The sequence below is a fragment of the Pan troglodytes genome, chromosome 1 (genome assembly GCF_028858775.2).
Source record: "Pan troglodytes isolate AG18354 chromosome 1, NHGRI_mPanTro3-v2.0_pri, whole genome shotgun sequence".
Taxonomy (NCBI): domain Eukaryota; kingdom Metazoa; phylum Chordata; class Mammalia; order Primates; family Hominidae; genus Pan; species Pan troglodytes.
Window position 1 is genome coordinate 75,196,518 of NC_072398.2, and position 27,965 is coordinate 75,224,482.

Here is a 27,965-nt window from a genome sequence, read left to right on the forward strand (position 1 = left end):
AGAAAAAGTTGGCAAACTCTTTCAAGAAAACATGTATATGTGACAACATGAATTTAAAACTTCAACCAAACTATTATAAAGGCAAAATGTCATGAGTAACAACTTTAGGAGGTAATTCTTTCTTGGAGTTGGCAAATTTTTTCTAACAAGTACCAGACAGTAAATATTTTCAAGCTTTGTAGCCACGTGATCTTTGTCACAAGTACTCAACTTTGCCATTATAGTAGAAAGAAGGCATAAACAATACCTAAACAAGTAAGTGTGGCCCTATTCCATTATAATTTTCTTTACACAAGCAAGTAGCCTCAGCATTTGGCCTGGAAACTACTGTTTGCTGAACCCTGATCTAATTCCGTAAGTCCTAAGGGTATATTTTGCTGAGGACATCTTCTCAAACCTAGGGATTTGCCCGACAATTGCTTGTTGCTTTTCTAAATCTGCTTAGCAACCAAAGTATTTCAATATTTTAAACTCTTTCACATATAACCTAAATAAAGAGCTCAATTTCCAAAGACTAAGTTCAATTAAGACTCATTTGTTATTCCTTGAACTAATAAGTACACAGATAAGGGGAAGGACATTTTAGGAAGAGAAAAAAATCATGCCTCTTGTACCTGAAAAAAAGAAAAACTTCCAAGATTCCAACTCTTCCTGATTAAATGCCTTTCACTATGATGAAGAAGACTTTTGTCTTTGTTCAGTTTCCTTTCCATTATCCATTACTTTCATTTAAGTTAGATAGTCTAGTTAAACAAAATAAATACAGTTTTCACCAGTTAAAAGAAACCCAATTAATGTCAAGTAACAGCTAAAACTCTGGAAAAGTTACTTCTTGACCAAAGATTATTCAGCTATTAAGAATGACATTTACAGCCAGGTGTGGTCACACGCCTGTAGTCCCAGCTCCTCAGGAGGCTGAGGAAGGAGGACCACTTGAGCCCAGGAGTTTGAGACCAGCCTGGGCAACATAGTGAGACCCTGCCTTTAAGAAAAAAAAAGAAAAAAATGAAGTTCCCTACTTCACTCTGCCACCAGACCAATTCCAACCAATACCAGATGTCAACTATGAAGCCGGGGGGAAAAAGTTTTTTCTATCTTCAAACCATCTTTGGAAAACCCTGTTTCACTGATGTAGAGGGAACTGGAAACATTTAAAAAATGACAAAAAATAAAATTTCCTTAACTGCTCTCTTCATTCCCAAACTTTATCCTCTATGAACTAATTTACCTTTATGTATTTGAGATTAGATTTAACCCTCTATTATAATAAAAATGGCATGGGGTAGTTTGCAACTTGGATAAAATAAAATTCAACTTGGTTCAGAGGTAAATACGGTTCTGAGTAAAGAGAGAACAAGTCATTAGAAGGAGCCTTTCTGCCTAAGTACAGCATTAACTGTTCATGCCAATGCTATATTTTATACTGGTATTAGAGTTCAGACAGAATAAAGGAACATCTTAGTATGAAAATAGATTAATATACTTCCGTCTCTCTTCTTTGCTGAGAATACTGGATAGCTCCTTTGCTACTAAGTGCCACTCAATAAATGAAAACAGTCCCAGTGTTTGCAATTTCATGGCATTAAAGTACTTCATGATGATGTAGCTCTCATTGCTAATGCAGTTCCCTTCACAAGGTAACACGTGCAAGTTAAGATTTGGTAATTAATTTTCAGCATCAACCAAAGTCCATTTAGTACATCCTTAAGAGGTATCCTCTGTGCATACACCAATAGGTGTTCATTAATGTAGATAGAACATCAGTAACTCCTATGACCAACGTGTTGTTAGCTAAGAACTAGGACAATGTCACAGTGTATGTGGGTAAGAGTCTTGGACAGTTATTTAGAATAACAACATCTCTTTTAACGAAAAGGCTGAAATTGTTTTCAGAAGTTTTAATTTGTTTAAAAGCTAGCCTGCCTTAAATTTTCATGAATTTTGTGGCTCTGGCTAGGCCAATTGAGAGAACCAGCAAACATGATTGTGCTAAAGTGGTCCTAGATGACCAGGAAGCACCCTATTCACAGTATCAATATAGGAAAAGGCTATTTAAAGTGAATGAAAAGAAAAGGGAGGGGAAACCCACCAAACATTCATAGCATTTCCACATGAATGAGATAGTCCCTACCTCATTTGTTTGTTGCTAACCCTGGAAGGAGAATTGACAAATGCTGCAAAGTTTGTCTTTACAGAAATTACTGCACTTCACCTTTAAAATTTGGTAATAGTTTAAAAAGCTCCATTTTCTCACATATAATCTAAGAAACTAACAAAGCAACAAAGAATTCTTTCTCCAGGCCAAGTTCACTGGCTCATGCCTGTAATCCTAGCACTTCGGGAGGTCAAGGTGGTAGGATTACTTGAGGCCAGGAGTTCAAGACCAACCTAGGCAAATTTTGTAGAGACACCGTCTCTACAAAAACATTTTATAGTCCTAGCTACCTGGAGGCTGAGGCAGGTCAATCGCTTGAGCCTAGGAGTTCAAGATTACAGTGAGCTATGATTGCACCACTGCACTCTGGTTTGGGTGACAAGAAGAAGACACAGTCTCTAAAAAATATAAAAAAGAAGAAAAAGAAAAACAGAACTTTCTAGCATACTATTTCTCAAAAGTAGGATGGACTTAAAGTTTTTTGGTAGGCTTAAAGGCTCCATCCAAAGCAGCATAATCTGTACTTCTCACCTCACTGCCTATTTAGTAATGGCAAAATCTGTCCACTGAAAACCTTATTACCAGTTGTTTCCCTAAGGATTTTTGGCTAATTCAACTTTACCTTTTCTATGCCACAGAGCATAGCCAGTCCCTAAAGATGGCTTTAGAAGACAGTTTTTTCCTTATCATGCTGTTGCCTAACTAAAGCGGAGGATGCACCAGTCTATGTCTTCTAAAGACAAAATACAGTTTCAATGCTGCCTTTAAGGGTAGGCTCTTATTAAATGGTAGCATCATTATCTTCCCATAAAAGATGCATTTCTATGCTTTTTCAGAAGATAAAATAACCTTTCTCTTGTGAGAGGGTGCAGCTTTATGTACATGTACAATTCTCAGATTGCTTAAGATCTACCCTTTGCATTCTAATTTCTTATCTCAAAGAAATTTCTTTCTTTTCTACCCACCTTTTCACATACCACAAAGCAATCTCAGGAAAGGAGCACATGACTAACATTCTCACAGATGGTTCACCAGTGCAGGTACAACCTGCCCCTCTGCCAAATCTCTTTTACAGTCATCTATGCCTCTGCACTGAAACAATTTCTTAAACCATTACATACTTAAAAGAACCCCAACAACTAGTGCTCTGTCAACAGAAGCTAGAGATTTTTCAACTTGCACTGTAAGTTATAAGCATCTATTTGCCCGCATCCCTTAATATTTCTCCTTCTCTCACTTCATGAAAGACGGGGTATCTAAAGCTCTACATGTTTGGTAAGTTCTTTCTCTCAGTGCTGGATTAAGAATCTTAGAAATACCCAGAATTACTAAAAGGGTCCCTTGAAGTTTTAAAAATCTTAGGAATGACTAAGTAACCAAACCTGATCAAAATTGATCCTTTGATCATTTATTGCAACATGATTCTGCATGATGTTTTCTGATAAGTGCCCTGTAGTATATTATTAAAAAGCAAAGCTCTTGGAGTCACCAGCTATGGTTTGCTGATGGTTGGTTTATGAATTACTAGGTTTGCAGACCCGAGACATAGTTTTAAGTGAGGTTCTTCTATATGCCTGAAAATATAAACTATTACATATGTATAAGGAAATGAAATTGTGGTTGCAGTAAGAACCATAGTGTTGAATTTCTTCAACCACAATACTGCAGAAAAAACATGTTTAAAACTTCATATAAAAGTTATCAAATATGGAGACCTGTGGATTTAAAAATACAATCCAGGCTCATTTCACTGGAAAGTGACATTTTTGATTACAATATTGCTGAACGTGAAAATAGGAGCCAAAGAGACTGGATGAAACTTTGGTAGTCAGCCTAACACATTAATTCACCTGAACTAGAGCCATTACCCAAGGATGTGTAGCACTATGGTTTACAAATACCAGTCAGGAAGTTGCAGAACGGCTCTGTGCTGTTTGATATTTGCAAAACATAAAAACACTTCCCTCCCTGCTCTCCTCTTCCTCAACACAACACTCAAGCCCCCCAAATGTAGCAGTACCTATTGCATACACTTTGCTGCTCATTTCACTCCCAGTTGCCAAGTGCTTCAGGTGATGTTGTCCACTAGAATACTGCTTCAAGATGGCTGATTATATGAAATAACCAGGCAAAGTATTAGATGCCTAGTCAGGGGAAAGATAAAGTCTAACCTTTCAAAATAAGAACCACCAGTATTCATTTGTTTTTTCTTGAAACACAAAAATGCATCTTATGGCAGAGAAGGAAGAGGAGAAATTTCTCCTCCTCATCACCATCATGACTACCTCCTCTCTTGTGGTTGGCTGCTTCGGATGGTTGAGGCTCCTGCTGCATTTTTTAGATCCGGGCAATTATAGCCACCAAGATGATATGGACCAAAGTACAGTGTTCAAACATGACTGATAGATAAATGACCATTTATCATCATCGTTTTGTTAAAAAACCTTTTTTCTTATAAAGTTAACAAACCAAGGCTGTTGATCCCTGAATTAGAAAGTTGATTTGCTTGATTATTTTCCAAAGTGTGAGGCGGGCAATAAGAAGGGAGGAGCCTTTAGTGCTTTTGTGTAAGTTGCTGATCCTCCAGTTTGGCAACATCTTGGGAGCATCTTCTGGCCTAGTGATGTGGCATTTTGTGAATCTAAGTATCAGCCCGTGGCTCTGATGCTGGCTGCTTATGGCTCAAAGGGGAAGAGGGTCAGCCCCCTTCCCCTGGATGTTTCAGTCTGGCCCAGTGGTGGACACAGAGCCCTGGACAGCTTCCCCAGGAGCAACTGTCTCTTCCTGTGAAGGTGACTCTTCCTCAGCTTGTCCTCGAGATGTGACAGTTGTTTCAGGGGAGATGCTGTGAGGCCCCTCCAGGGGTATACAGCCAGGGTGGTTTTTGCGAAAGTGCTGATTCAAGATGGCCTGGAAGGGGAAACTTTTGCCACAGACATGACAGTGAAAGGGCTTGTTGCCTGTGTGCTTGCGGATATGATACTCCAGCTGATCTTTCCGGGTATACTTCTTGCCACACATGCGGCAGACGAATGGTGTGATCCCCATGTGTAGGCGCATGTGGCGGTCCAGGCTTCCCTTCTGGTTGAAAGATTTGGCGCAATAGATGCAGGTGAGACGAGGGTTATACCGGAACCACCGCTCAGATACTTCCTGCTCTCGGAGATACTCCACATAGCCACTTACTCCCATCATTGCTGACTCTTCTACCTGTACCAGGTAAGGAAAATAACCAAGAAAGAACAAATATTATTAAGCATACATATTAAAAGCAATCAAATCTATTTTTACTTGTTACTAAGATATATGTACCTTTTTAGTGGCGGATCAAACAGAAAATTATTACCAAAAAGTAAAGATATTACCATAATAATTTTTAAAAAATTGAGACTACTCTATTCCATTACTATAAAAGAACAACACAGTAAAGTTACTTTCTGGCTGACAAACTGGATGCTTATTAAACCCCTGCTGAATGTACTATTTTACAGTAATGTGAGGAGAAACTGAGCCCACTTATACTATACCCTGGATCCTAATCTTACAATTATATTCTAGACAATCAAATACTTAGGCAGTGCTGGTCTAACAGAACTATCTGTTTTTGTTTTTGTTTTGAGACAGGGTCTCTCACTCAGGCTGGAGTGCAGTGGTGTGATCACGGCTCACTACAGCCTAGACCTCCTCAGGATCAGATGATCCTCCCATCTCAGCCTCCTGAGTAGCTGGGACCACCGGCACGCACCACCACTCCCAGATAATTTTTGTACTTTTTGCAGAGACGAGGCTTTGCCATGTTGCCCAGGCTGGTTCTGAATTCCTGGACTCAGGCAATCTACCCACCTCAGTCTCCCAAAGTGCCAGGATTACACGTGTAAGCCACGACGCCCAGCCAGAACTATCAATGATGATGAAAATGCTCTACCCCATTCACTACAGTAGCCACTAGCCACCTGTTGCTATTGAGTATTTGTAATATGGCTAATACAACTGAGTAATTTTTACAATTTCAAGTGCTTTCAATTAATTACAATTTAAATTTAAATAGCCACATATGACAAGTGGCTAATGGCTACCATTTACTATATCAGATAGTATAGAATATATAATGGCAACATATTATAAATTGTGACATTATCATTAATACCACATTTTAATCTAGCAGTAGCTAGCTTTATAAAAATGTATACAATTTGTAGGTGACAATATTCCTTTTTATGTAAAATATTTCAGTATCATATGAACATATTATTTTCAATCTAAAGACTACTAAAGTTTAACTGACTTCAGAGTAAATTGTCTGAGGGCATGGGTTTCTTTTATCCGAAAACTGGGAGGCAGTATGAACATATTCCTTTCAATAAATTACTTAAAAATCTTGGATTTAAGGCCAGATGTGGTGGCTTATGCCTATAATCCCAGCACTTTGGGAGGCTGAGGTGGGAGAATAACTTGAGCCTAGGAGTTTGAGACCAGCCTGGGCAATACAGCAAGACCCCACCTGTACAAAAAATAACAATAAAAAATTAGCTGGGTGCGGTGGTGCGCACATGTAGTCCCAGCTCCTTGGGAAGGCTGAGGTGTGAGGATCATTTGAGCCTGGGAAGCCAAGGCTGCAATAAGCTGTAATCAGGCCACTGCACTCCAGGCTGGGTGACAAAGCAAGACCCCACCTCAAAAAAAAAAAAAAAAAAAATCTTTGGATTTAGAAATGCTTTTTGTTCAAAATTCTATATTAAAAAAATCAATCAGAAATTATTTTTTTAACCTGAGTTAATAATGACTGACTTCTGAAGTCATTATATTAGAGGAATAAAAACCTTTTTAAATATGTAGGAGGGAATTATATGTTTAACAAAGGATAAAGTACCAATGCAAAGAGAAGAAAATGTCAAAGTTGACTCTGGAGTAACTGGAGCAAGATTCATCTAGTTAGCAATTAATCTTGTGCCCGTACTTTTTCCCCTAAGATAGACACTCTAGAAGATCTTGTGCCCTTTTAATTTCTAAAAATGTGTTTTGTCCCTTCCTATGCTGATGGTGCTATTCAGCCTTTCCAATAGAGGCAGTTCTCAACAGGTTTGGGAAGCAGTATGTAAAGTCAAGGGTTGAATACTAAGACTGAGGTTTTAAGATTATTTTATTTGTTTCATATTAATATTTCTTTCTGCTTCATTTCCCTGCATAATAAAAATTGAGTTCACATAAAGAATGAGGAATCATCCCACTAAAGGTCTTGGGTGACCAGGGACAAAACAGAATAACTTCTCTAAGGCTGTCTTCTCATCCATAAGGTACAAAGGTTATCACATGATTTGCCAGCTTTAGAGGATTCTCACGAGAATTGAACATGATAACAGTACACTTTTCTTTTTTTTGAGACGGAGTTTTGCTCTTTTTGCCCAGGCTGGAGTGCAATCTCGGCTCATCACAACCTCTGCCTCCCGGGTTCAAGCAATTCTCCTGCCTCAGCCTCCTGAGTAGCCGGAATTACAGAACGCACCACCATGCCTGGCTAATTTTTTGTATTTTCAGTAGAGATGGCGTTTCTCTGTGTTGGTCAGGCTGATCTCGAACTCCCGACCTCAGGTGATCTGCCCGCCTTGACCTCCCAAAGTGCTGGGATTACAGGCTTGAGCCACCAGGCCCAGCCAACAGTACTCTTTTTTCTAAATACAATGGTAACTTTTAGGACCTTCAATGGTCCCAAAATATTATGCGATGAATGCATAATATTACATAGCAACTAAAGATGCTGGAAACTGTGTTCAAATCTGAGTTGTATTTATTGTGTGACTTGGAGCAGGTTAGTTAACACTTCTATTCCTCAGTTTCCTCACCTGTAAAGTGAATATAGTAATAGCATTTGCCTCACTAGTTGCTTTGAGCATTGAATGAGTTAATACACTAAAGTGCTGAATAAATGTTAGCTATTATTAAACATTACAAATTCATATTATTTATAATCTTGAGGGTAACAATACCCTAAGAAATCTCCCTAACTCTGAAAGGATTTCCTATTTAATAAATGGTGCTGGGAAAACTGGCTAGCCTTATGTAGAAAGCTGAAACTGGATCCCTTCCTTACACCTTATACAAAAATTAATTCAAGATGGATTAAAGACTTAAATGTTAGACCTAAAACCATAAAAACCCTAGAAGAAAACCTAGGCAATACCATTCAGGGCATGGGCATGGGCAAGGACATCATGACTAAAACACCAAAAGCAATGGCAACAAAAGCCAAAATAGACAAACGGGATCTAATTAAACTAAAGAGCTTCTGCACAGCAAAAGAAACTACCATCAGGGCTGGGCACAGTGGCTCATGCCTGTAATCCTAGCACTTTGGGAGGCCGAGGTGGGCGAATCATGAGGTCAGCAGATCGAGACCATCCTGGCTAATATGGTGAAACCCTGTCTCTACTAAAAATACAAAAATTAGCTGGGCGTGGTGGCGGGTGCCTGTAGTCCCAGCTACTCGGGAGGCTGAGGCAAGAGAATGGCGTGAACCTGGGAGGCAGAGCTTGCAGTGAGCAGAGATTGCGCCACTGCACTCCAGCCTGGACGACAGAGCCAGACTCTGTCTCAAAAAAAAAAAAAAAAAAAAAAAAAGAAACTACCATCAGAGTGAATAGGCAACCTATAGAATGGGAGAAAATTTTTACAATCTACCCATCTGACAAAGGGCTAATATCCAGAATTTACAAAGAACTTAAACAAATTTACAAGAAAAAATCAAACAACCCCAGCAAAAAGTGGGCAAAGGATATGAATAGATACTTCTCTTTCTTTTTTTGAGACAGTCTTGCTCTGTCACCCAGGCTGGAGTGCGGTGGTGTGATGTCAGCTCACTGCAAGCTCTGCCTCCCAGGTTCACGCCATTCTCCTGCCTTAGCCTCCTGAGTAGCTGGGACTATAGGCGCTTGCCACCACACCCGGCTAATATTTTGTGTTTTTAGTAGAGACAGGGTTTCACCGTGTTAGCCAGGATGGTCTTGATCTCCTGACCTTGTGATCCGCCCGCCTCAGCCTCCCAAAGTGCTGGGATTGCAGGTGTGAGCCACCACGCCCGGCTGAACAGACACTTCTCAAAAGAAGACATTTATGAAGCCAACAGACACGTGAAAAAATGCTCACCATCACTGGCCATCAGAGAAATGCAAATCAAAACCACAATGAGATACCATCTCACACCAGTTAGAATGGCGATCATTGAAAAGTCAGGAAACAACAGGTGCTGGAGAGGATGTGGAGAAATAGGAACACTTTTACACTGTTGGTGGGACTGTAAACTAGTTCAACCATTGTGGAAGACAGTGTGGCAATTCCTCAAGGATCCAGAACTAGAAATACCATTTGACTCAGCAATCCCATTACTGGGTATATACCCAAAGGATTATAAATCATGCTGCTATAAAGACACATGCACACGTTATGTTTATTGCGACACTGTTCACAATAGCAAAGACTTGGAACCAATCCAAATGTCCACAATGATAGACTGGATTAAGAAAATGTGGCACATATACACCATGGAATACTATGCAGCCATAAAAAAGGATGAGTTCATGTCCTTTGTAGGGACATGGATGAAGGTGGAAACCATCATTCTGAGCAAACTATCACAAGGACGGAAAACCAAACACCTCATGTTCTCACTCATAGGTGGGAATTGAACAATGAGAACACTTGGACACAGGGTGGGGAACATCACACACTGGGGCCTGTCGTGGGGTGGGAGGAGGGGGGAGGGATAGCATTAGGAGATATACCTAATGTAAATGACAAGTTAACGGGTGCAGCACACCAACATGGCACATGTATACATATGTAACAAACCTGCACGTTATGCACATGTACCCTAGAACTTAAAGCATAATAAAAAAAAAAAAGAGAAAAAAAGAAATCTCCCTAACTCTAAGGTAGGTAATATCATACCAGTATTCTCCACATGCAGAAAGTAAATGCATTTTAGTAATCAGTGATAAACTGTAAGCACAAACATCACACATTATGATCAGTCTCATCCAAAAAATTACTGCAGTGAAGTTGCAATAGAAGAACAAACACCACAAAATGCAGACTGGGTCCTTGTCAATGGCAGCAATATACTTTTTTGTAGTTTTATTGTTTTAAACTTTAAAAAGCAGCAAAGGCAAAAACGGCTACCTCATGGTTCTCTCTGTTGTCAAGAGGTGGATTATTTCATTCCTCTCACTTGGCAATTACCTATTAGACTGTAAACTCTGTTGTAAGCACAGGGACATTCCGCACTGCCAAGTATCTAAGAATTTGATCAGTGCTTGGTTCAATAGCTATTTCTTAATGAATTACTCCATATAATTTATATGAAAACTCCATATAAATGAAAGGTTTCCATATTTTCTAAAACAAACATCAGTCTAGATTCTTGACATGGACTTCAAAGCCTTCTACCATTCTAATTTTCAGTTACTAACCGCAGACCCAAAGTTAACTGAAGGGCCTTAAAAAGTCATCTGGTTTGGTGTATTAATGTTTTTGAAAGATCTCCAAAATTAAGGATTTTACAAGTAACTAAATAAATCCCTATTTAGTAGGTGCCTATTTATTGGGCAACTACTAAATAAACTTAGTTACTTAGAATTACTTAGAGATAAAACAACAACTATTAATCAGGCACTAAGAAGATAATGTCAGAGATACAAAGATAAGAAAACGTGGTCTCTCAAATGCAATAAAATGCACTTGGGTAGTGTGTGCCTGATCCTGTGTTCCTGTTTCCCCTAAATGCTTTCCCCCACACCCCATTAGTTATTGTATTTGTCTGGGCTTTGTAGGACTTCACTGAGTTGGTGATTGCTAGGTGGCCTAGTTTGTGTAAATATAATGTGCTGGTCTTTCTCCATGTTCTTTTTTGAGACAGTCTCGCTTTGTCGCCCAGGCTGGAGTGCAGTAGCATCATCTCGGCTCACTGCAACCTCTGCCTCCCAGGTTCAAGTGATTCTCCTGTTGCAGCCTCCCGAGTAGCTGAGATTACAGGTGCCCACCACCATGCCCGGCTAATGTTTTATATTTAGTAGAGATGGGGTTTCACCATGTTGGCCAGGCTGGTCTTGAACTCATGACCTCAGGTGATCCACATACCTGGGCCTCCCAAAGTGCTGGGATTACAAGTGTGAGCCACCTCGCCCAGCCGATAGTTGCAAACTACTTCTCCGTGTTCTTTTGGGGTTTACAAACTTCTTTTTGTATTGAGAGAAAAATAGCCAAAACATCTTTGACAGAAGGTTCTGTACCTGGCAAAAAATCTGAAACATTAGACTGCGGAGCCCTCTTCTTAAAAGTGGGGATCTCGAACCATCCTTTCTTTAGTTTTCTCCTTTCCCTATTACCTATTGGGCCAGATCTTCTGTCCTAAAAATTTGTCTCCTACCCTTCTCCCTCTTTTCCATCGACCCCCAAAAGAAAACCTACACACCCACGCATATACATATTTAATTTTTAGGGCAACTACACAACTCTGAAATGATTGATGCAAAAATCCTGAAGAAGCTAGGAAACCCCCATCCCTTGTTTCCAATCTCCTGAGTCAAGACCATTTTTCTTGATGTGATTCATGCTAAACCCTTAAGACACTGCTGGATTCTGGATGGATTAAACCTACCTCATCTTTAATCCTAAAGTAGAGAGAAGCAACTGGGGGCTTTCCATGTAGAAAGTGGGGTCAGGAAGCCAAGAAAGAGAATAAATGCTGATTTTTATTTTTATTTTTGAGATGGAGTTTTGCTCTTCTTCCCCGGGCTGGAGGGCAATGGCACGGTCTCGGCTCACTGCAACCTCCACCTCCCGGGTTCAAACGATTCTCCTGTCTCAGCCTCCCAAGTATCTGGGATTACAGGCACCCGCCACCATGCTTGGCTAATGTTTTTGTATTTTTATTAGAGAAGGGGTTTCACCATGTTAGCCAGGCTTGTCTTGAACCTCACTCCTGACGTCAAGTGATCCGCCCATCTCAGCCTCACAAAGTGCTGGGATTATAGGCATGAGCCACTGCGCCCAGCCTAAATGTTGAATTTATATCCAAGTCACTCAAGAACTTTTATACAGGTGTAAGAAATTTATGTCAAAGTAGCCACAAGATTGCTTAACAGGAGATGAACAAATGTAACTTAATGTTTACCACTAGAAGCTAAAGCTTTATGTGAAATCTTGAATTTATGAGGTGGAAGGGAGGGTAGGAAAGTCTGTACCTATCTGTTCTTTTCCTGGTCTCTTCCCCTTATTCCTGAACTGCAGGAGACAGAGCCTCTTTGGGCATTGGTGACCCCATCACTGGGGTGTGTTTATTTGATGGTTGATTTTGCTGTACTGGGTACTTCCTTGCCCATTTTCTAATCATTCTGTAACACAGGCTGACTCTTTCCCCTTCCTTCCCTTCTCCTTTCCCTGGGAAAATAGAATGCATAAACAAAGACTTATTGGTACTAAAACTGTCAAAAGACAAAAACAAAAAGAGGAAAGAAAATGTGGTCTCTGCTTTCAAGGAGATTTCAGTTTAACAGGAGACACAAAACTAATGCAAATAAAAAAGGAACAACATATATTGAGTCTAGAGAATTAGGAAAAATTGTATTGTACCATGCTATAATAGTAGCCTAAAAATGAAAAATCAAAGAGGACTGGAGCAGTTAGGACAGATAAAACTAGGAGCTGGACCTTGGCTGAACCCAGACACCTGAAAAGAAATGAGGCATTCAGACTTTAGATGCAGAAAGAGAAATAGTTTAATGTGGTTCTGACACAGGGAGAGTCTATCTGTTTGAGACAGTGAATGCTGATGAGTGGTGGGAAAAGTTGGGTTAAAAAGACTGTAAATCACTTGAAAAATTAGGCCAAGTATATTAACCTTCATGTCATAGAAAAAGCTACAGAATGTTTTCAAGTAAAAGAGTAACTTTATTAGTGTGTTCCAGTTTAATCACCCCCATAATCAGAAGTTCTTCAAATCTATCAATATTCATTCTTACTGTAAGTCCTTGCCCTGTTTTAGTTCTCTGTAGTAGAGGAAAAAAACTGGTGAGTAGACTTACCATATTAAACTTTCATATCCATTAAGGCATATATATTACCCTTAATATAATCTTCCACAATCTTACTTATCTCTTATTACAGGCTGTCTGTACCTTTGCTTCAAGAAGGTAAATATTCTTACAGAATTCTAATTCTTATCCCTATCTCATGTATAAATGGAATAAATTATCCCTTCCTAACTTATTTAAAAACTGCATTTAAAATATCCTTGAGGCTGTATGTGGTGGCTCACATCTGTAGTCCCACCCCTTGGGAGACCAAGGTGGGAGGACTGCACCTTGGTCTTCCAAGTGATGGGATTACAGGCGTGAGCCACTATTGAGCTCAGGAATTCGAGATCAGCCTGGGCAACACAGTGAAACCCTGTGTCTACAAAAAACAAAAAAATTAACCGGGTGTGGTGGCAATGCCAGTGGTCCCAGCTACTCAGGAGCTGAGGTGAGGCGACTGCTTGAGCCAGGGAAGGCAAGGCTGCAGTGAGCCATGATCATACCACTGCACTCTAGCCTGGATGACAAAGTGAGATGCAGTCTCGAAAAAAAAAAAAAAAAAGAAAATCTTGACAACACTTTCCTTAAGTGGACACTGATTTCATTATTCCATTGCCTTTTAAACAATCCTAGTCCCACAACACTATTACTCAAGTTTATACTGTAGAGTCTTACAGTTTTTTGTGTGTATTTGTTAGTCTGTCTTATGCCCCCATTAAGTTGTAACGTCTGACTCATTACTGAATTTACAGTTATGTACCACATAACATTTTGGTCAGTGATGGACCACATATGTAACCGTGCTTCCATAAGATTATAATACAGTATTTTTACACTATCGTTTCTATGTTTAGATACACAAATATTTACTATATTCAGTAATTTATGTTTAGATACACAAATATTTACTTTGTAACTGCCTACAGTATTCAGTACAGTAACATGCTATACAGGTTTGTAGCCTAGGAGGAACGGGATATATCATATGAACTAGGTGTGCAGTAGGTTATACCATCTAAATTTGTGTAAGTATACTCTATATTTGCACAATGACAAAATGGTCTAGCATTTCTCAGAATATACTGTCAATTAGTGACACACGCCTATATCTGCTCAACAGCCTCCTCTGCATTGCTATCATACCATATTTGAGAGATGAGGAGAAAAAGGGCCCTAATAATATGAGCCAAATTACCTTTCCTCCAAGCTCCTAATATTTTCTCTAACATCTTATCAAAACTAAAAAACACAGTTTGTAACAATGTCTTACGGCTATTACTATACCATGCACACAATAAATATTCAGTGGTTTAGGCTGGGTACGGTGGCTCATGTCTGTAATCCCAGCACTTCGGGAGGCTGAGGCGGTTGGATTACCTGAGGTCAGGAGTTTGAGACCAGCCTGACCAATATGGTGAAACCCTGTCTCTACTAAAAATACAAAAATTAGCTGGGCGTGGTAGCATGCACCTGTAGTCCCAGCTGCTCGGGAAGCTGAGACAGGAGAATTGCTCGAACCAGAGAGCTGGAGGTTGCAGTGAGCCAAGGCTGCGCCACTGCACTCCAGCCTGGATGACAGAGCCAGACTCCATCTAAAAAAAAAAGTAATAATAATTCAGTGGTTTAGTTAAAATTTAGACAAGATACTATCAGTGTAATGCAGAGGCTAGAAACATGAGCTATGTAATCTTAATTCAACAGTGTTTACTTTTTAAAGGCAAAAATGTTCACAATTTATTGTCTTCTACTTGGTGAGTTCATGAGCTTTAAAAAAAATCATTCAATCAGACCTGTGAGAAAAAAAAAATGAGCAAACTCATACCAGTTGCTAAGGAGAGTTGCAAAGAAAATAGAAAAAAACCCATCATTCCTATCCTTTCTAGAATGTGTTAGTCTAACAAAATATTCAGGAAGAAAATAAATGACAAGATAACAGTACATGAAATAGCAAACACACATAGAAATGTGTAAGCAGCTGGGCACAGTGGCTCACGCCTGTAATCCCAGCAAATTGGGAGGCTGAGGCAGGCAGATTGCTTGAGTCCAAGAGTTTGAGACCAGCCTGGGCAAACTGGTGCAACGCCATTTCCACTAAAAACACACAAAAAAATCAGCTGGGCATGGTAGTGCGCACCTGTGGTTCCAGCTACTCAGGAGGCTGAGGGGAGAGAATCACCTGAACCTAGGAGGTTGAGGCTAAAGTGAGTTGAGATCGCACCAGTGCAATGCAACCTGGTCAACCAGAGTGAGACCCTGTCTCAGAAAAAAAAAAAGCATAAGCAATTTGTTTACAAATATATAATGCAGGCCAGGCGCGGTGGCTCACATCTGCAATCCCAGCACTTTCGGAGGCTGAGGTGGGCGGATCACCTGAGTTCAGGAGTTCAAGACCAGCCTGGCCCACATGGTGAAACCCTGCTATCTACTAAAAATACAAAAATTAGCTAGGTGTGCTGGCAGGCGCCTGTAATCCCAGCTACTCAGGAGGTTGAGGCAGGAGAATCGTTTGAACCCAGGAGGCAGAGATTGCAGCGAGCCGAGATCACACCACTGCACTCCAGCCTGGGTGACGGAGCAAGACTGCCTCAAAAAAAAAAAATATATATATATATACACATATATGCACACATATATATATAAATAAAATGCTACAAATTAGTAACTTCATAACTGTGTGTGTGTGTATACTACACATAGTATATACAGTATATATAGTGTGTGCATACTATAGTATACATAGTGTGTGTATACTACATATAGTATATACAGTACACACATGCACACACACACACACACACACACACATATAATAATCAGACTTTCGATTCCAGGTCCTAAATTACCTGCAAATTACCTGTATGTAGTTTTCTGGGATTATTTTTTATTACTATCAGGTCTACAGTGTGGTTATTATAATCAGGAAAGAGTTCCACAATCTTACTTTTTTATATTTCCCAAACTCTGCTGACACCGAAAGTGTATTTTCCTGCACGCCCACAAGCAAGAATTTAAAAAAAAAAGTAATCAAATACAGTATTTAACTTTGCATTTTTTACATAACAAGTCAGGCTGTCTACTAATAACAAAAGTTCTATTTCTTTCTTTGTCATCCTTATGCTATAAATTTGTATTTCTTGCTTTATTGCATTGACTAGGACTACAAATAAAAAGCTGGGTAGAAGTGGTGGTAGCAGACATTCTGTCTCATTCCCAATCACACGAAGGAAGCTTTCAATAATTTACTATTAAGATGTTTTCTGGGCTGGGTGCAGTGGCTCACACCTGTAATCCCAGCATTTTGGGAGGCCGAGGCGGGCGGATCATGAGGTCAGGAGATCGAGACCATCCTGGCTAACACGGTGAAACCCCGTCTCTACTCAAAAATACAAATAATTAGCCGGGCGTGGTGGCAGGTGCCTGTAGTCCCCGCTACTTGGGAGGCTGAGGCAGGAGAATGGCGTGAACCCGGGAGGAGGAGCTTGCAGTGAGCCGAGATTGCACCACTGCACTCCATGCACTCCAGCCTGGGCGACAGGGTGAGACTTGAGACTCCATCTCAAAAAAAAAAAAAAGATGTTTTCTATAGATTTTTTAGATAGATACTTTCAATCAGATTAAGAAAGTTCCCTTGTATTTCTTTTTTTTTTTTTTTTTGAGACGGAGTTTCACTCTTGTGGCCCACGCTGGAGTGCAATGGCGCGATCTCGGCTCACAGCAACCTCCGCCTCCCGGGTTCAAGCCATTCTCCTGCCTCAGCCTCTGGAGTAGTTGGGATCACAGGCACATGCCACCATGCCTGGGTAATTTTGTATTTTTAGTAGAGACGGGTTTTCTCCATGTTGGTCAAGCTGGTCTCGAACTCCGGACCTCAGGTGATCCACCTGCCTCGGCCTCCCAAAGTGCTGGGATTACAGGCATGAGCCACTGCACCCGGCCAGTTCCCTTGTATTTCTAGTTTGCTAAGAGTTTTAGCCAATTGTTCTTTTCTGTATTTATCAAAATTGCCACATGTAATTTATCACTTTTTCCTTATTAATGAAACAGATTACAATGATTAATTTTAAAATGTTAAACCAGCTATCAGTGTTAATTTGTTAATGTTCTTTTCAAAATATTTGCATCTATGCTTGGTAGAAATACCAGTCTGCAATTTTCCTTTCTGGTGATGTCTCTGTATAATTTTAATATTAAACTTCTGCTACCCTCAGGAAAAAAAAATACAGTATTTCTTTAACAGGGCCATTGTTACCTCTCCTACATCTTTTCTTTTTCATTATTTTCTATTCATACACAGTAGCAATTCCTCCAACCACCAAAGCAGTTCTAAATCCACAACTCCATACCTGGGAGCTGGGTTGCTTAGGCTCATCCATTCTCCCAGGAGACTCACTTCTGGCTCTGTGTCTCTCTGTCAAGGGAACAACACTGCCGGAGGGGCTAAATCTGTTGGAAGAGGAACATAAAGGGGACTAATAGAAAAGCAGCATCAAAGAACCTGAAAAATGGTGATGTCGCCCCTCTTTATTCTATGGCTGAGGAAGGGGGAACAAACCAAGCAACAAATAACTGAGGAATAGTTTCGTGGAGTTAATACATAATCTGATTTGAAATAATAGGTTAGCCCTAGTAAATTTAATAAACACAAAATGACATAACAGATAGAACATATAAACTGGTGAAGCTAAAGCTAAATATAAGCTTTCTTCCTTATATAAATACTGGGACACCATAAAAGAATAAATTAAAACGGGGCCTATAATTTTGTTTCCTCTACGTAATTACCAGGTTTTTGGCTGTTTCTTCCCCAAGGTCCCATAATAATCTGTATTTTAGACTATTGATATAGATCATGGAGATTAAAAAATCTTTGCATTGAAGTTGATATTGCTTTTTTTTTTTTTTTTTTTTTTTGAGACAGAGTCTTGCTCTGTTGCCCAGGCTGGAGTACAGTGGCGTGATCCCAGCTAACTGCAACCTCCACTTCCTGGGTTCAAGCGATTCTCCTGCCTCAGCTGGCCCAGTAGCTGAGACTACAGGTGCGTGCCACCACGCTCGGCCAATTTTTGTATTTTTAGTAGAGATGGGGGTTCACCATGTTGGCCAGGCTGGTCTCAAAGTCCTGGCCTCAAGTGATCCACCTGCCTCAGCCTCCCAAAGTGCTGGGATCACAGGTGTGAGCCACCACACCTGGCCCTGATATTACTTCTGATAGTTTTTTTTTAAATTTTATTTCCATAAGTTATCATGGAACAGGTGGTATCTGGTTACATAAGTAAGTTCTTTGGTGATTTGTGAGATTTTGGTGCACCCATCACCCGAGAACTTCTGATACAGTTCTAACATAGGAGGACAAGTTCTATGCTCAAGATTATTTTAATAAGGACACAGGAAGACAATACTCAAATCAAGATCACCTGAAGCCAGGCACAGTGGCAGGAGAAACGCCTGAACCCAAGAGGTAGAAGCTGCAGTGAGCCAAGATTGCACCACTGCACTCTAACCTGGGCAACAGAGTGAGACTTCATCTCAAAAACAAAATAAGGCCGGGCACAGTGGCTCACACCTGTAATCCCAGCACTTTGGGAGGCTGAGGCAGGTGGGTCACGAGGTCAGGAGATCGAGACCATCCTGGCTAGCATGGTGAAACCTCATCTCTACTAAAAACACACACACAAAAATTAGCTGAGCATGGGGGCAGGCACCTGTAGTCCCAGCTACTCGGGAGGCTGAGGCAGAAGAATGGTGTGAACCTGGGAGGCAGAGCTTGCAGTGAGCCGAGATCGCACCACTGCACTCCAGCCTGGACGACACAGCGAGACTCCGTCTCAAATAAAATAAATAAAATAAAATAAAAAGACCACCTGAAGTGGATACAGTATACACTAACTGAATCTCTGTGATACATTTGTTTCTCAAGACCAAAGTAATAGTTTTTTAGTTTTCTTTGCTCATATAGTCAATTTAAATTTATTTTTAAGAGGGAAAAAGAACAAATATTACCAATCTAAATTAGTAATATTTCTTTCTTTCAATTGAGACTTTCTCTCAATTGACTGAAACCCACGGTATTTCCACCAAAAAGAAATGTCTAATAAATACAATGTATTAAAAGAGAAAAGTGAGGCATGGGGCATAGTAGCACTGGTGAAAAAAGGGAGATTGTCAGGCCTGTGGTAGCAGCAGTCATCCATGAAAGAAAACAGGGAAGATACCATCACATGACAAGGGAAAAAAGAGATGAAAAATATCCATAACGCTTTTCTTCAGAATTACTATTTTACTAATTTGAAAAGAACAATTACTGCTGGTACCATACTTCCTCTAATTTGGTAGTTGGGGGCAAAGAAAAGTAAGCAGTGCCACAAAGGAAAGTGAGACTCCCGGAGGCCACCTACCTGTGTGATAACACACCAAGGAAGGGCAATGCTGCTAGGTTCCCAGCTGACGATCGGCTCCCTGCCTGGAATCCCGAGGAAGCCCTGGCAATTACTGATCCTATCCTAGTGTGGCTGCAGATGCTATTCTGATTCACGGAAGTGTCTAACTTTACCACAGTTCTCACAACATTGTGAATACTTCAGGAATGGAGCTTCCTGGTTTAAAAAAATAAGAATGCAAGTCTTTTGGCACACCTCCAGTTTCCCCATCATCAACTTATTTTGACCAAGAAAATCAGGTAAGGAAAATGCTCTCTGTACTACAGAGGACACTTTAGTGATGTCTACACAATAGCCATTACATGGGAAAACCAAACCAAACCAAACCTACCTGTCAACTTCACTGCTTGTTGGCCGAGCCACCTTAGCTCCTGAAGACCCTAAAGTGTAATTTTCCTGTCCTACAGAACCATGGCCTGTGGTATCAATCACCATGGCTGTTACTTCCTCTGCACTACTCCCATCTTCTCCAGAAGGCTGATTCTCAGGCCCAAGCCACTCCTCCAGATTTTCAGTTTTGATGTGTACTGCTCCAAGAACTCTAACTTCATCATCACTCCGACCCCCACGGTCCGCCACTCCTGTCTCCACATACCACTGTCCTGCTCGGTTGATCCGAAGAATGGGCTCCCGGCTCTCTACATCAGAACTTGGTTCAATGATCTGAGGGCTGGTGGACTCCTCAGGAGGACTTAGCTCTCTGATATCCAGCACAGCACTAACCTGACCTCGCCGGTTTCCCTTTGGGGTATTATGTCGTGGGCTAAGGGAGCGGTTGAGATTTGGTGTAACCCTGTGAGACTCTGGAGGTCTCTCTTGATGCTTTGTCCTTGTTTGACTTAATTCTGCTTCAACCTCAGCCACATTAATTTTGAAATGAATGCCCTCCAGGATCTGTGTACATTTGTCTATAATATGCTGCATTTGCAGAAAACTGGCAGCTGTTAGGTAGCTGATGATATCTGCCAGTTGCAGGCATATCCGCCCTGTGTAACAGAAAGAAAGGAGCTGTTCAAAAACAGTAGGGTTCTTGATGACTGAAATGGAGACTGTACTCATCTCATTCAAGGACATGTGATCCCGGAAATAGGGGGAGCTGGCAGCCAGCACCACTTTGTGAGCCCGAAAAGCTTGTCCTTGCACATTGACCACAATATCACAGAGACGGCCCTGCATGCGCAACTGGTTTAGATGGCTCAGGACAGAGTTGCTGAAGTCAGGAATCTCCAATTGTATGTTCCCACCTTTCTCCATGGTCGTGCCTGAGGGTGCATTCAACCCTGCTGAAAAAAGAAACCATATTCTCATTAATAATTATAATTTTACTTCCCGGATGTTTTCCATTTCAAAAGTATTTAAACATAGTTATCTGGTAAAATTTCAAAATCTCCAGATAAAAGAAATACCTTCCTTATGTTTAGATGTGGAAACAGAATCACCAACAGGTTTTTTAGTTTAAGTTTCACAGGAGGACATAGTTAAAACTAAAAAGTGATCTTTAGACTCCTAAAAATTCATGTTATGACCATGCTTTCCTTACTAATAAGTTATATAACATCAAAACAGAAGTTCAACAGAAGGTAGGGGGAAGGACTTTTAAGTGTTAATTATAAGGTACTTGCAGACTGAATATAACATCTCATAACTTTACAACTTTTCTCTGGAGGAGGAAAGCTTTCTGAATAAATGCAATTCTATATAGATGGCTTGATATCCCTCTTCTTAGTATTTTACTACCTGCTGCAAGAATTATGTTTATTATTTTATAAAAGGACTAATATCCCACATGAATGTAGGCTAATATTTCTAAGCTTAAGAATCAGAGCCCCCCCACAAAAAGACTTTGGTTATAGGGCTGTGAAGCAAACTCTAGGAAAAATCCCACAGCTGTGCCAGGATTCAACCAAGATGCAGAGAATGTGAAGTTCAGTTGTCAAAATTAGGAAAGCTGGGTAAATCTGCCAAATTCGAAGTTGGCAATTCCGAGGTGGTGATGAATACTTCCATCCTGAAACTTAGTTCTCCAGATCCGATGAAAAAATACAGCATTTACCAAGTATGCCAACATTTTTCCATTAAAATATTTTTAAAAAATGGCTGAAACACTAAACCTGAAGCTGTATACAAGATAGTTGAAAGTAGTTTCAACTACTGAAAATAGTTTGTATAAATCCGAACAAGAAGACATTTACTTAAGCCCAATGTGCGTTCACTTATCTATATATTACATAGTTACACCACACCTGAAACTTCAGGAACTTACTCTGCCAAGCTCACAGTACTGCCCCGCATTAACAACACACTTATTAAATAGGGAAGTGTATACACTGTTTTCAACAATCAACTTTAGCCAATCTGACCTTTTTCCAAAGCGTTATTGTTTGTTTTGAAACTTTTAATCCAATAAGAGCCTCTGTCGATGCCATCATGAATTCAGATGTGTTTATTTTGGAGCCTACACCAGCGCCTTTTTTGTTTGCTCTTTCCGGCAATTCCCCAGTGAGGAAGCCCCTGGAGGAAAGTCTTTCGCTACCGTCGGCACTGGAGGGGTGAGAGCTGTAAAAGGGAGAATTGGGAACGGCATGGGGTTGGCCACTCCAGCACTTGAGCAGCTTTCTTCTGCGTTAGGAAGCCTGGGGAGAGGGGAACTGGCTAAAGGGCAAAATGTCACTGAGGAACTTCGGAGAAGATGGGGACAAGGCGTCGGGCGGGGGAGCCAGCGCTCAGGTGAGAACTAGGAAGGGGGCGGCGCCCGGGGACCGGCTCCAGGCGGCGGCGGGCGGGGAGCTGCCGGGAGGTGGGTGTGCGTATCTGGGTGTGTCCCGGCTGCGGTGGGGGAGGGGGCCGCCCTTCCCGGGGTCCTGAGGGAGGGGCCCCGCGAGGGGGCGGGTCCGGCAGATCAGCCCGGCCGGGGGCCAAGGGGGTGGAAGGTCGCCCGGTGCCTGGAGGTGAAGGAAAGTAGCTGAGCGCCCCAGGAGCGCGCTGCGGCGGAGGGCGGGCGAGGTGACCCCGGTGCAGGGAAGTGGCACTGGGGTGTGGGGCCCGAGTCCAGTCAAGGAGCAGCACCTACCTCCGGGGGTGGAAATGGGCCGGAATGGGCCGGAACACCGTCCCGGAAGTGAAACCCCCCACCCCCTCCCACGGAGCGGGCGACGTGCCGGAAGGAAATCACTCAGCCTTACACCGCCCCCCCTTCCCCCATCCCCAGAGCTTTCCTTGCCTCGCGCCCCCTCCCCTCTCTGCTCTTCCTCCTCAGTCGGGAGGAGGGCGGGAGCACGGCATCACGTGGACGGTCATGTCTCTGCCCACAATGGCGAGGAAGGGCGGGGAAAAGGGGCGGACTTAAGGGGTGGGAAGAAGGTGGTACTGGATGAGGGGAAGATTGAGGGAGGTTAGGGGGAGGAGCCGAAGCGGACGCTGCCGGGAGCGTGCGTCGTGACGTCATCAAAAGAACTCTTATATACAGGAGCCCAGGCACCATACTGTCTTTTCGAGGTAGGAGTCGAGTACTGTAAGGTATGTTATTTCTTTGCGAATGTTGCGGGTTTTTGGGCGCTCCAGCCTTTGTCTGCTAAGGTCACCCTGAATTGACTGGGACTTTTAAGCCAGTCGCGCGCCTTTGCACGGCCTACAAGTTGAGGATGGTGGGGGATTGCACATATGGTGCATGCGGACCTAAGCTGCGACTATGTTAGAGTAGAACTGCGGAGAAGCCTCGGCTCTCGTGCCCTGCCTCTGATGAAGCCTGTGTTGGTAGGGACATCTGAGAGTAATGATGAATGCCAACCGCTCTGATGGTGGCACATGCCGAGTCACCCGAGTAAGCTATTGTTAAGGGCCGTGACCCCAGCCTCCATCAGCCGTCCGCTCTCATGAAAGGCTGTCGGTGGTAGTCCACGTGCTTAAGTGCCTGCATTCCGCAGTGTCACCAATATTTCCATTAGTGTTTCTTTTTTCTTTTTTTTTTTGAGACCGAGCCTCGTTCTGTCACCCAGGCTGGAATGCAGTGGCTCGATCTCGGTTAATGGCAACCTCCGCGTCCCGAGTTAAGCAGTTCTGCCTCAGCCTCCCAAGTAATTGGGACTACAGGCGCGCGCCACCATGCTAGGCTTTTATATTTTTAGTAGAGACGGGGTTTCACCATGTTGGCGAGACTGGTCTTGAACTCCTGACCTCAGGTGATCCACCAGCCGTGGTCTCCCAACATACTGGGATTACAAGCCGTGAGCCACCGCGCCCGGCCGCCATCGGTGGTTCTTAACTGCGGGTGCAGTGCTTCTTTGTAACATTAAGTGTATCCTTTACCTGTCGCTAGATAATGAATGGTATGTTACCTGCATCATTGGTTTAAAAAGACGAACCGTTTTTTTAAAGAACACGTTCTTTAAAAAAAAACCGGCCGGGCGCGGTGGCTCACGCCTGTAATCCCAGCACTTTGGGAGGCCGAGGCGGGCGGATCACGAGGTCAGGAGATCGAGACCATCCTGGCTAACACGGTGAAACCCCGTCTCTACTAAAAATACAAAAAATTAGCCGGGCGTGGTGGCGGGCGCCTGTAGTGCCAGCTACTCGGGAGGCTGAGGCAGGAGAATGGCGTGAACCCGGGAGGCGGAGCTTGCAGTGAGCCGAGATCGCGCCACTGCACTCCAGCCTGGGCGACAGAGCGAGACTCCGTCTCAAAAAAAAAAAAAAAAAAAGAACCGTGGAACAATGAATTAAAATCTGTACCCGATCTCTTTAGGTATGGTGCTGGGTGCAGATGCAGTGTGGCTCTGGATAGCACCTTATGGACAGGTAAGAATTGGGGAAAGTATGGTGGGAAGAATGAAATCTAAGAGGTGGTCTCAGCCTGTGATGCTTTAAGAGTAGTGGACAGAAGGGATTTCTGAAATAATATTCTGAGGCTTTAATGTTAACCATTTATATTTAACGTGACTGCTGTGAGGTTCATTCTCACTGTTTTGCTTGCATCTTTTTGTTTTCTAGTTGTGTCCCCAAGGAAGGATGAGAATAGCTACTGAAGTAAGTTGAAAATTCCCTCTCAAAAAGATTTAAAGCCATTGGATGTGCCACAATGATGACAGTTTATTTGCTACTCTTGAGTGCTAGAATGATGAGGATCTTAACCACCATTATCTTAACTGAGGCACCCAAAATGGTGATTTGGGGAACATAGAGAGTACACCTAAGTTCACATGAAGTTGTTTCTTCCCAGGTCCTAAACAGCAAGCCTAACTCAAGCCATTGGCACACAGGTGAGAAACCTCTATTTTGTACTTCTCACTTTTAAGGGATTAGAAAATAGCCAAAGCAATGATGATTATCTATGTTAGTGCTTCTCTCCCCTCTTTTCAAATGAGAATTTTGCTCTCATATTGATACTAAGTTTAATACTGAAGAAAATGTGAAAACAGATACTATGATGGTTGCATAGTTCAGCAGATTTAATCATGAAGAGATGTACTATCTGTCTGATGTATCTGGGGTGGTTGTGGTTTGCTGTTAATGGTTAAGCAGTGTACCACCAATCTACCATTAAAATATTTTTTGCTGACAATTGTATTAAAATTACAGGCATTAGACAGAAAGCTGGAAGTTGAAATGGTAAGTGAAACTGTATCCAAGTAAACAGGTAACTGGGCAAACTGCCTACGGCACAAATGGCTTTTTAGTTACCTCCTACTAGTGCTGAATGCATTAAATAAATGGCGGATTCTTGTCTTGTTATGATTAATAAGAAAGTTTGTAAATGCAGCCTGGATGATGATAAGCAAATGCTGACTGAACATGAAGGTCTTAATTAGCTCTAACTGACTAAAGGCATTTGTTAGTTTTGGCAGGGGGTGAACACTCATCTGTGGCTATTCTAAGACCACTCTTATTTCTTAGGTGGAGTCCAACTTGCCTGGACCAGCTTAATGGTTCTGGTAAGTATTAATGAAAACAGTAGATAGACTTCATGAAAATGCTGATGGTGATATGCTTACTGCTGAGCTAATGGCTTAAGGCTTGGCTGATGAATACTGACTGTATTTTCCTTGAGCATGTCTGGAACAGTGTGTTTTCCTTGAGCATGTTTGGAACGGGGTTTGTGTAATGATGTTGATCAAATGTCTGACCTGAAATGAGCATGTAGACAAAGGTAACACTGAAGAACCCTGTGACAGACAACTTTGAAAAGAGTTTAATGATGTTTAGCATTTCAATGGAAGTCCTCATTTGTATTCCAGCTCCTGGTAACGTTTTTATCCATGGATGACTTGCTTGGGTAAGGACATGAAGACAGTTCCTGTCATACCTTTTAAAGGTACATGTTTTATTGATGTTAACGTTAATTGATTGAGCTACTGTTAGTGATGATTTTAAAATTAAAGCAGATGGGAATCTCTCTGAGAAAGAAAATGGAGATTAATCTTAAACTGAAACAGTAGTTGGGAAATCTTTTAGAAATCCACCTATTACTACCTATTGGTAAAGGAGATAAAATTTCTACAGGTATGGAGAGTCGGCTTGACTACACTGTGTGGAGCAACTTTTAAAGAAGCAAAGGTATAGCAGTCCCAAGTATTTCTTTTTTTTTTTTTTAGACAAGAGTCTAGCTCTTGCCCAGAATGGAGTGCAGCGGCACTATCAGTTCACTGCAACCTCTGCCTACCAGGTTCAAGGAATTCTCCTGCCTCAGCCTCTTGAGTAGCTGGGATTACAGGCATGTGACACCATGCCTGGCTAATTTTTGTACAGCTATGTTGTCCAGGCTGGTCTCGAACTCTTGACCTCAAGTGATACTGCCCGCACTGACCTCCCAAAGTGCTGGGATTACAGGCGTGAGCCACCGTGCCCCGCCTCAAGTCTGGTTTTTAAGTGTTGTAGAGCCGATACAATGATGATAACATAGTTCAGCAGACTAACGCTGATGAGCAATATTAAGTCTTTCGCTCCTATCTGATGTATCTGGCGGTAACATTCTAGTTTATGCCCTGAAAAGGGGAATATAGCCATTCTATAATGTTTGGAGATTTTGGATTACTCCTAATTGTATGCAAGTTGTCTTACTGTGTATTGTCCCTTAATTTCAGGACTCAGAATTCATGATTGAAGAAATGCAGGTTAGTTTAAACTTTTAAGGAAATTTTTAAGGTGGCAAAAGGTTTTGGTGGCATATACACCTTAATCTGTAGATGGGAGTGATTAGCTGTTTAAAAGTTAAAATGTGACTGAGAAGGAAATTGAGTAGGGCAAATTTTAAATGGGTATTATTTTTCATCTTCAAACAGGCAGACCTGTTATCCTAAACTAGGTGAGTCAGCTTTTGGTACATGTGATGATTTTCAGTGTAACCAATGATGTAGTGATTCTGCCAAATGAAATATAATGATATCACTGTAAAACCGTTCCATTTTGATTCTGAGGTTACTCTACTAACAAGCATCACACATTTGTATTTTGCCATGATTAATATGTTGGCTTCGCTTTCAGGGTTTTTAACGACCACAACAAGCAAGCATGCAGCTTACTGCTTGAAAGGTGAGGATTGGAAATGTTGGGACTATTATAATTGCAGAATACATGATGATCTCAATCCAACTTGAACTCTCTCACTGATTACTTGATGACAATAAAATATCTGATATTCTGCATTACCATGTAGCATTTTAATTGAAGTCTGTAAGTGTGGCTAAAAGTCTTGTCTTATTTTTTGAGACAGGGTCTTGCCTCACCCAAGCTGGAGTGCAGTGGCCTTTGAAGCTTACTACAGCCTCAAACTTCTGGGCTCAAGTGATCCTCAGCCTCCCAGTGGTCTTTGTAGACTGCCTGATGGAGTCTCATGGCACAAGAAGATTAAAACAATGTCTCCAATTTTAATAAATTTTTGCAATCCATCTGGAGTGTGTAGTGTTTACTTCAAAAAGGACAGTGCTTTTCATCTGTTCATTAGCTGTAAGCATAAATCACATTCAAAGGCTATTATAACTCCATGGTATTTGCTTCATTAACACTGCAGCCAGTTAAAATTTTATGGGTATTTTACAAGGTGTCTTATGCATTAAAGTGCAATATTTACTAATTCTCCATATGAGCAAATTGTCAGGTTTCATAGGCCCCTGTGCTAATTGGTTTTGAGCTTAAAGTATTGATGGAGCTACTTTGGAGAAAGTCATGTTGAGTCTGAGGCTGGGAAAATAAGTTATAGAAAATACTATAGAAATGCCCAACTAGTGATAGGCATTAATGGAATTGGGAAAATCTACAATCCATAGCCATGGTGATAGGTTTCTGGCAAGCACTAAGTGTTTAGGGATCCCAAAA

The 27,965-nt window shown here is 41.5% G+C and overlaps 1 protein-coding gene, 1 long non-coding RNA gene and 10 other non-coding genes across 26 annotated transcripts; 11 read left to right on the forward strand and 1 right to left on the reverse strand.

The window, feature by feature from the left end:
• Positions 1-982: 982 nt before the first annotated feature.
• On the reverse strand, positions 983-23,090 carry ZBTB37 (zinc finger and BTB domain containing 37). 10 transcript variants are annotated; one of them, XM_063811235.1, is made up of 5 exons: positions 22,729-23,052; positions 22,019-22,214; positions 19,990-20,941; positions 17,565-17,664; positions 1,822-5,365 (listed from the first exon to the last, which is right to left on the reverse strand). In XM_063811235.1, exons 3-5 carry the CDS (start codon positions 20,910-20,912, stop codon positions 4,877-4,879), a joined length of 1,512 nt encoding a protein of 503 aa, XP_063667305.1. In that variant the 5' UTR covers positions 20,913-20,941; positions 22,019-22,214; positions 22,729-23,052; the 3' UTR covers positions 1,822-4,876. The 10 variants fall into 10 exon arrangements, with proteins under 10 accessions (XP_009436798.1, XP_063667305.1, XP_063667304.1 ...); XM_063811234.1 differs by having other exon boundaries at positions 1,884-5,365; positions 19,990-20,938; positions 22,729-23,090; XM_063811255.1 differs by lacking the exon at positions 1,822-5,365 and adding an exon at positions 12,908-14,813.
• LOC101059610 (uncharacterized) lies at positions 23,004-27,538 on the forward strand. Of its 6 annotated transcripts, none has more exons than XR_001711094.3 (12): positions 23,004-23,174; positions 24,400-24,452; positions 24,645-24,680; positions 24,874-24,913; positions 25,233-25,262; positions 25,548-25,585; positions 25,889-25,965; positions 26,154-26,207; positions 26,735-26,764; positions 26,933-26,955; positions 27,135-27,182; positions 27,364-27,538. It is a non-coding gene; the product is annotated as an uncharacterized LOC101059610 (long non-coding RNA). The 6 variants fall into 6 exon arrangements; XR_001711095.4 differs by having other exon boundaries at positions 23,086-23,174; positions 27,360-27,538; XR_001711096.4 differs by having other exon boundaries at positions 23,100-23,174; positions 25,889-25,926.
• Positions 23,383-23,462, forward strand: LOC112207327 (small nucleolar RNA SNORD74). Its single transcript, XR_002941757.1, has one exon. It is a non-coding gene; the product is annotated as a small nucleolar RNA SNORD74 (small nucleolar RNA).
• On the forward strand, positions 24,505-24,564 carry LOC112207401 (small nucleolar RNA SNORD75). The gene has a single exon (XR_002941826.1). It is a non-coding gene; the product is annotated as a small nucleolar RNA SNORD75 (small nucleolar RNA).
• Positions 24,726-24,807, forward strand: LOC112207238 (small nucleolar RNA SNORD24). Its single transcript, XR_002941693.1, has one exon. It is a non-coding gene; the product is annotated as a small nucleolar RNA SNORD24 (small nucleolar RNA).
• Positions 25,073-25,140, forward strand: LOC112207370 (small nucleolar RNA SNORD77). The gene has a single exon (XR_002941802.1). It is a non-coding gene; the product is annotated as a small nucleolar RNA SNORD77 (small nucleolar RNA).
• LOC112207328 (small nucleolar RNA SNORD44) lies at positions 25,414-25,474 on the forward strand. Its single transcript, XR_002941758.1, has one exon. It is a non-coding gene; the product is annotated as a small nucleolar RNA SNORD44 (small nucleolar RNA).
• On the forward strand, positions 25,750-25,814 carry LOC112207373 (small nucleolar RNA SNORD78). The gene has a single exon (XR_002941808.1). It is a non-coding gene; the product is annotated as a small nucleolar RNA SNORD78 (small nucleolar RNA).
• Positions 26,004-26,088, forward strand: LOC112207287 (small nucleolar RNA SNORD79). Its single transcript, XR_002941719.1, has one exon. It is a non-coding gene; the product is annotated as a small nucleolar RNA SNORD79 (small nucleolar RNA).
• LOC112207329 (small nucleolar RNA snR60/Z15/Z230/Z193/J17) lies at positions 26,531-26,612 on the forward strand. Its single transcript, XR_002941759.1, has one exon. It is a non-coding gene; the product is annotated as a small nucleolar RNA snR60/Z15/Z230/Z193/J17 (small nucleolar RNA).
• On the forward strand, positions 26,994-27,070 carry LOC112207322 (small nucleolar RNA SNORD47). The gene has a single exon (XR_002941755.1). It is a non-coding gene; the product is annotated as a small nucleolar RNA SNORD47 (small nucleolar RNA).
• LOC112207282 (small nucleolar RNA SNORD81) lies at positions 27,217-27,293 on the forward strand. The gene has a single exon (XR_002941714.1). It is a non-coding gene; the product is annotated as a small nucleolar RNA SNORD81 (small nucleolar RNA).
• Positions 27,539-27,965: the final 427 nt, after the last annotated feature.

What these genes read in the sequence shown, in the direction of transcription:
- ZBTB37 (XM_009438523.4), bottom strand. Translation starts at nt 20,912, where the DNA reads ATGGAGAAAGGTGGGAACATACAATTGGAGATTCCTGACTTCAGCAAC. An exon ending in ACAAGCAGTGAAGTTGACAG is followed by an intron (nt 17,665 to 19,989) that starts GTAGGTTTGGTT and finishes CTCTTCCAACAG; the next exon opens with ATTTAGCCCCTCCGGCAGTG. An exon ending in CTAAGCAACCCAGCTCCCAG is followed by an intron (nt 5,366 to 17,564) that starts GTATGGAGTTGT and finishes TACCTGGTACAG; the next exon opens with GTAGAAGAGTCAGCAATGAT.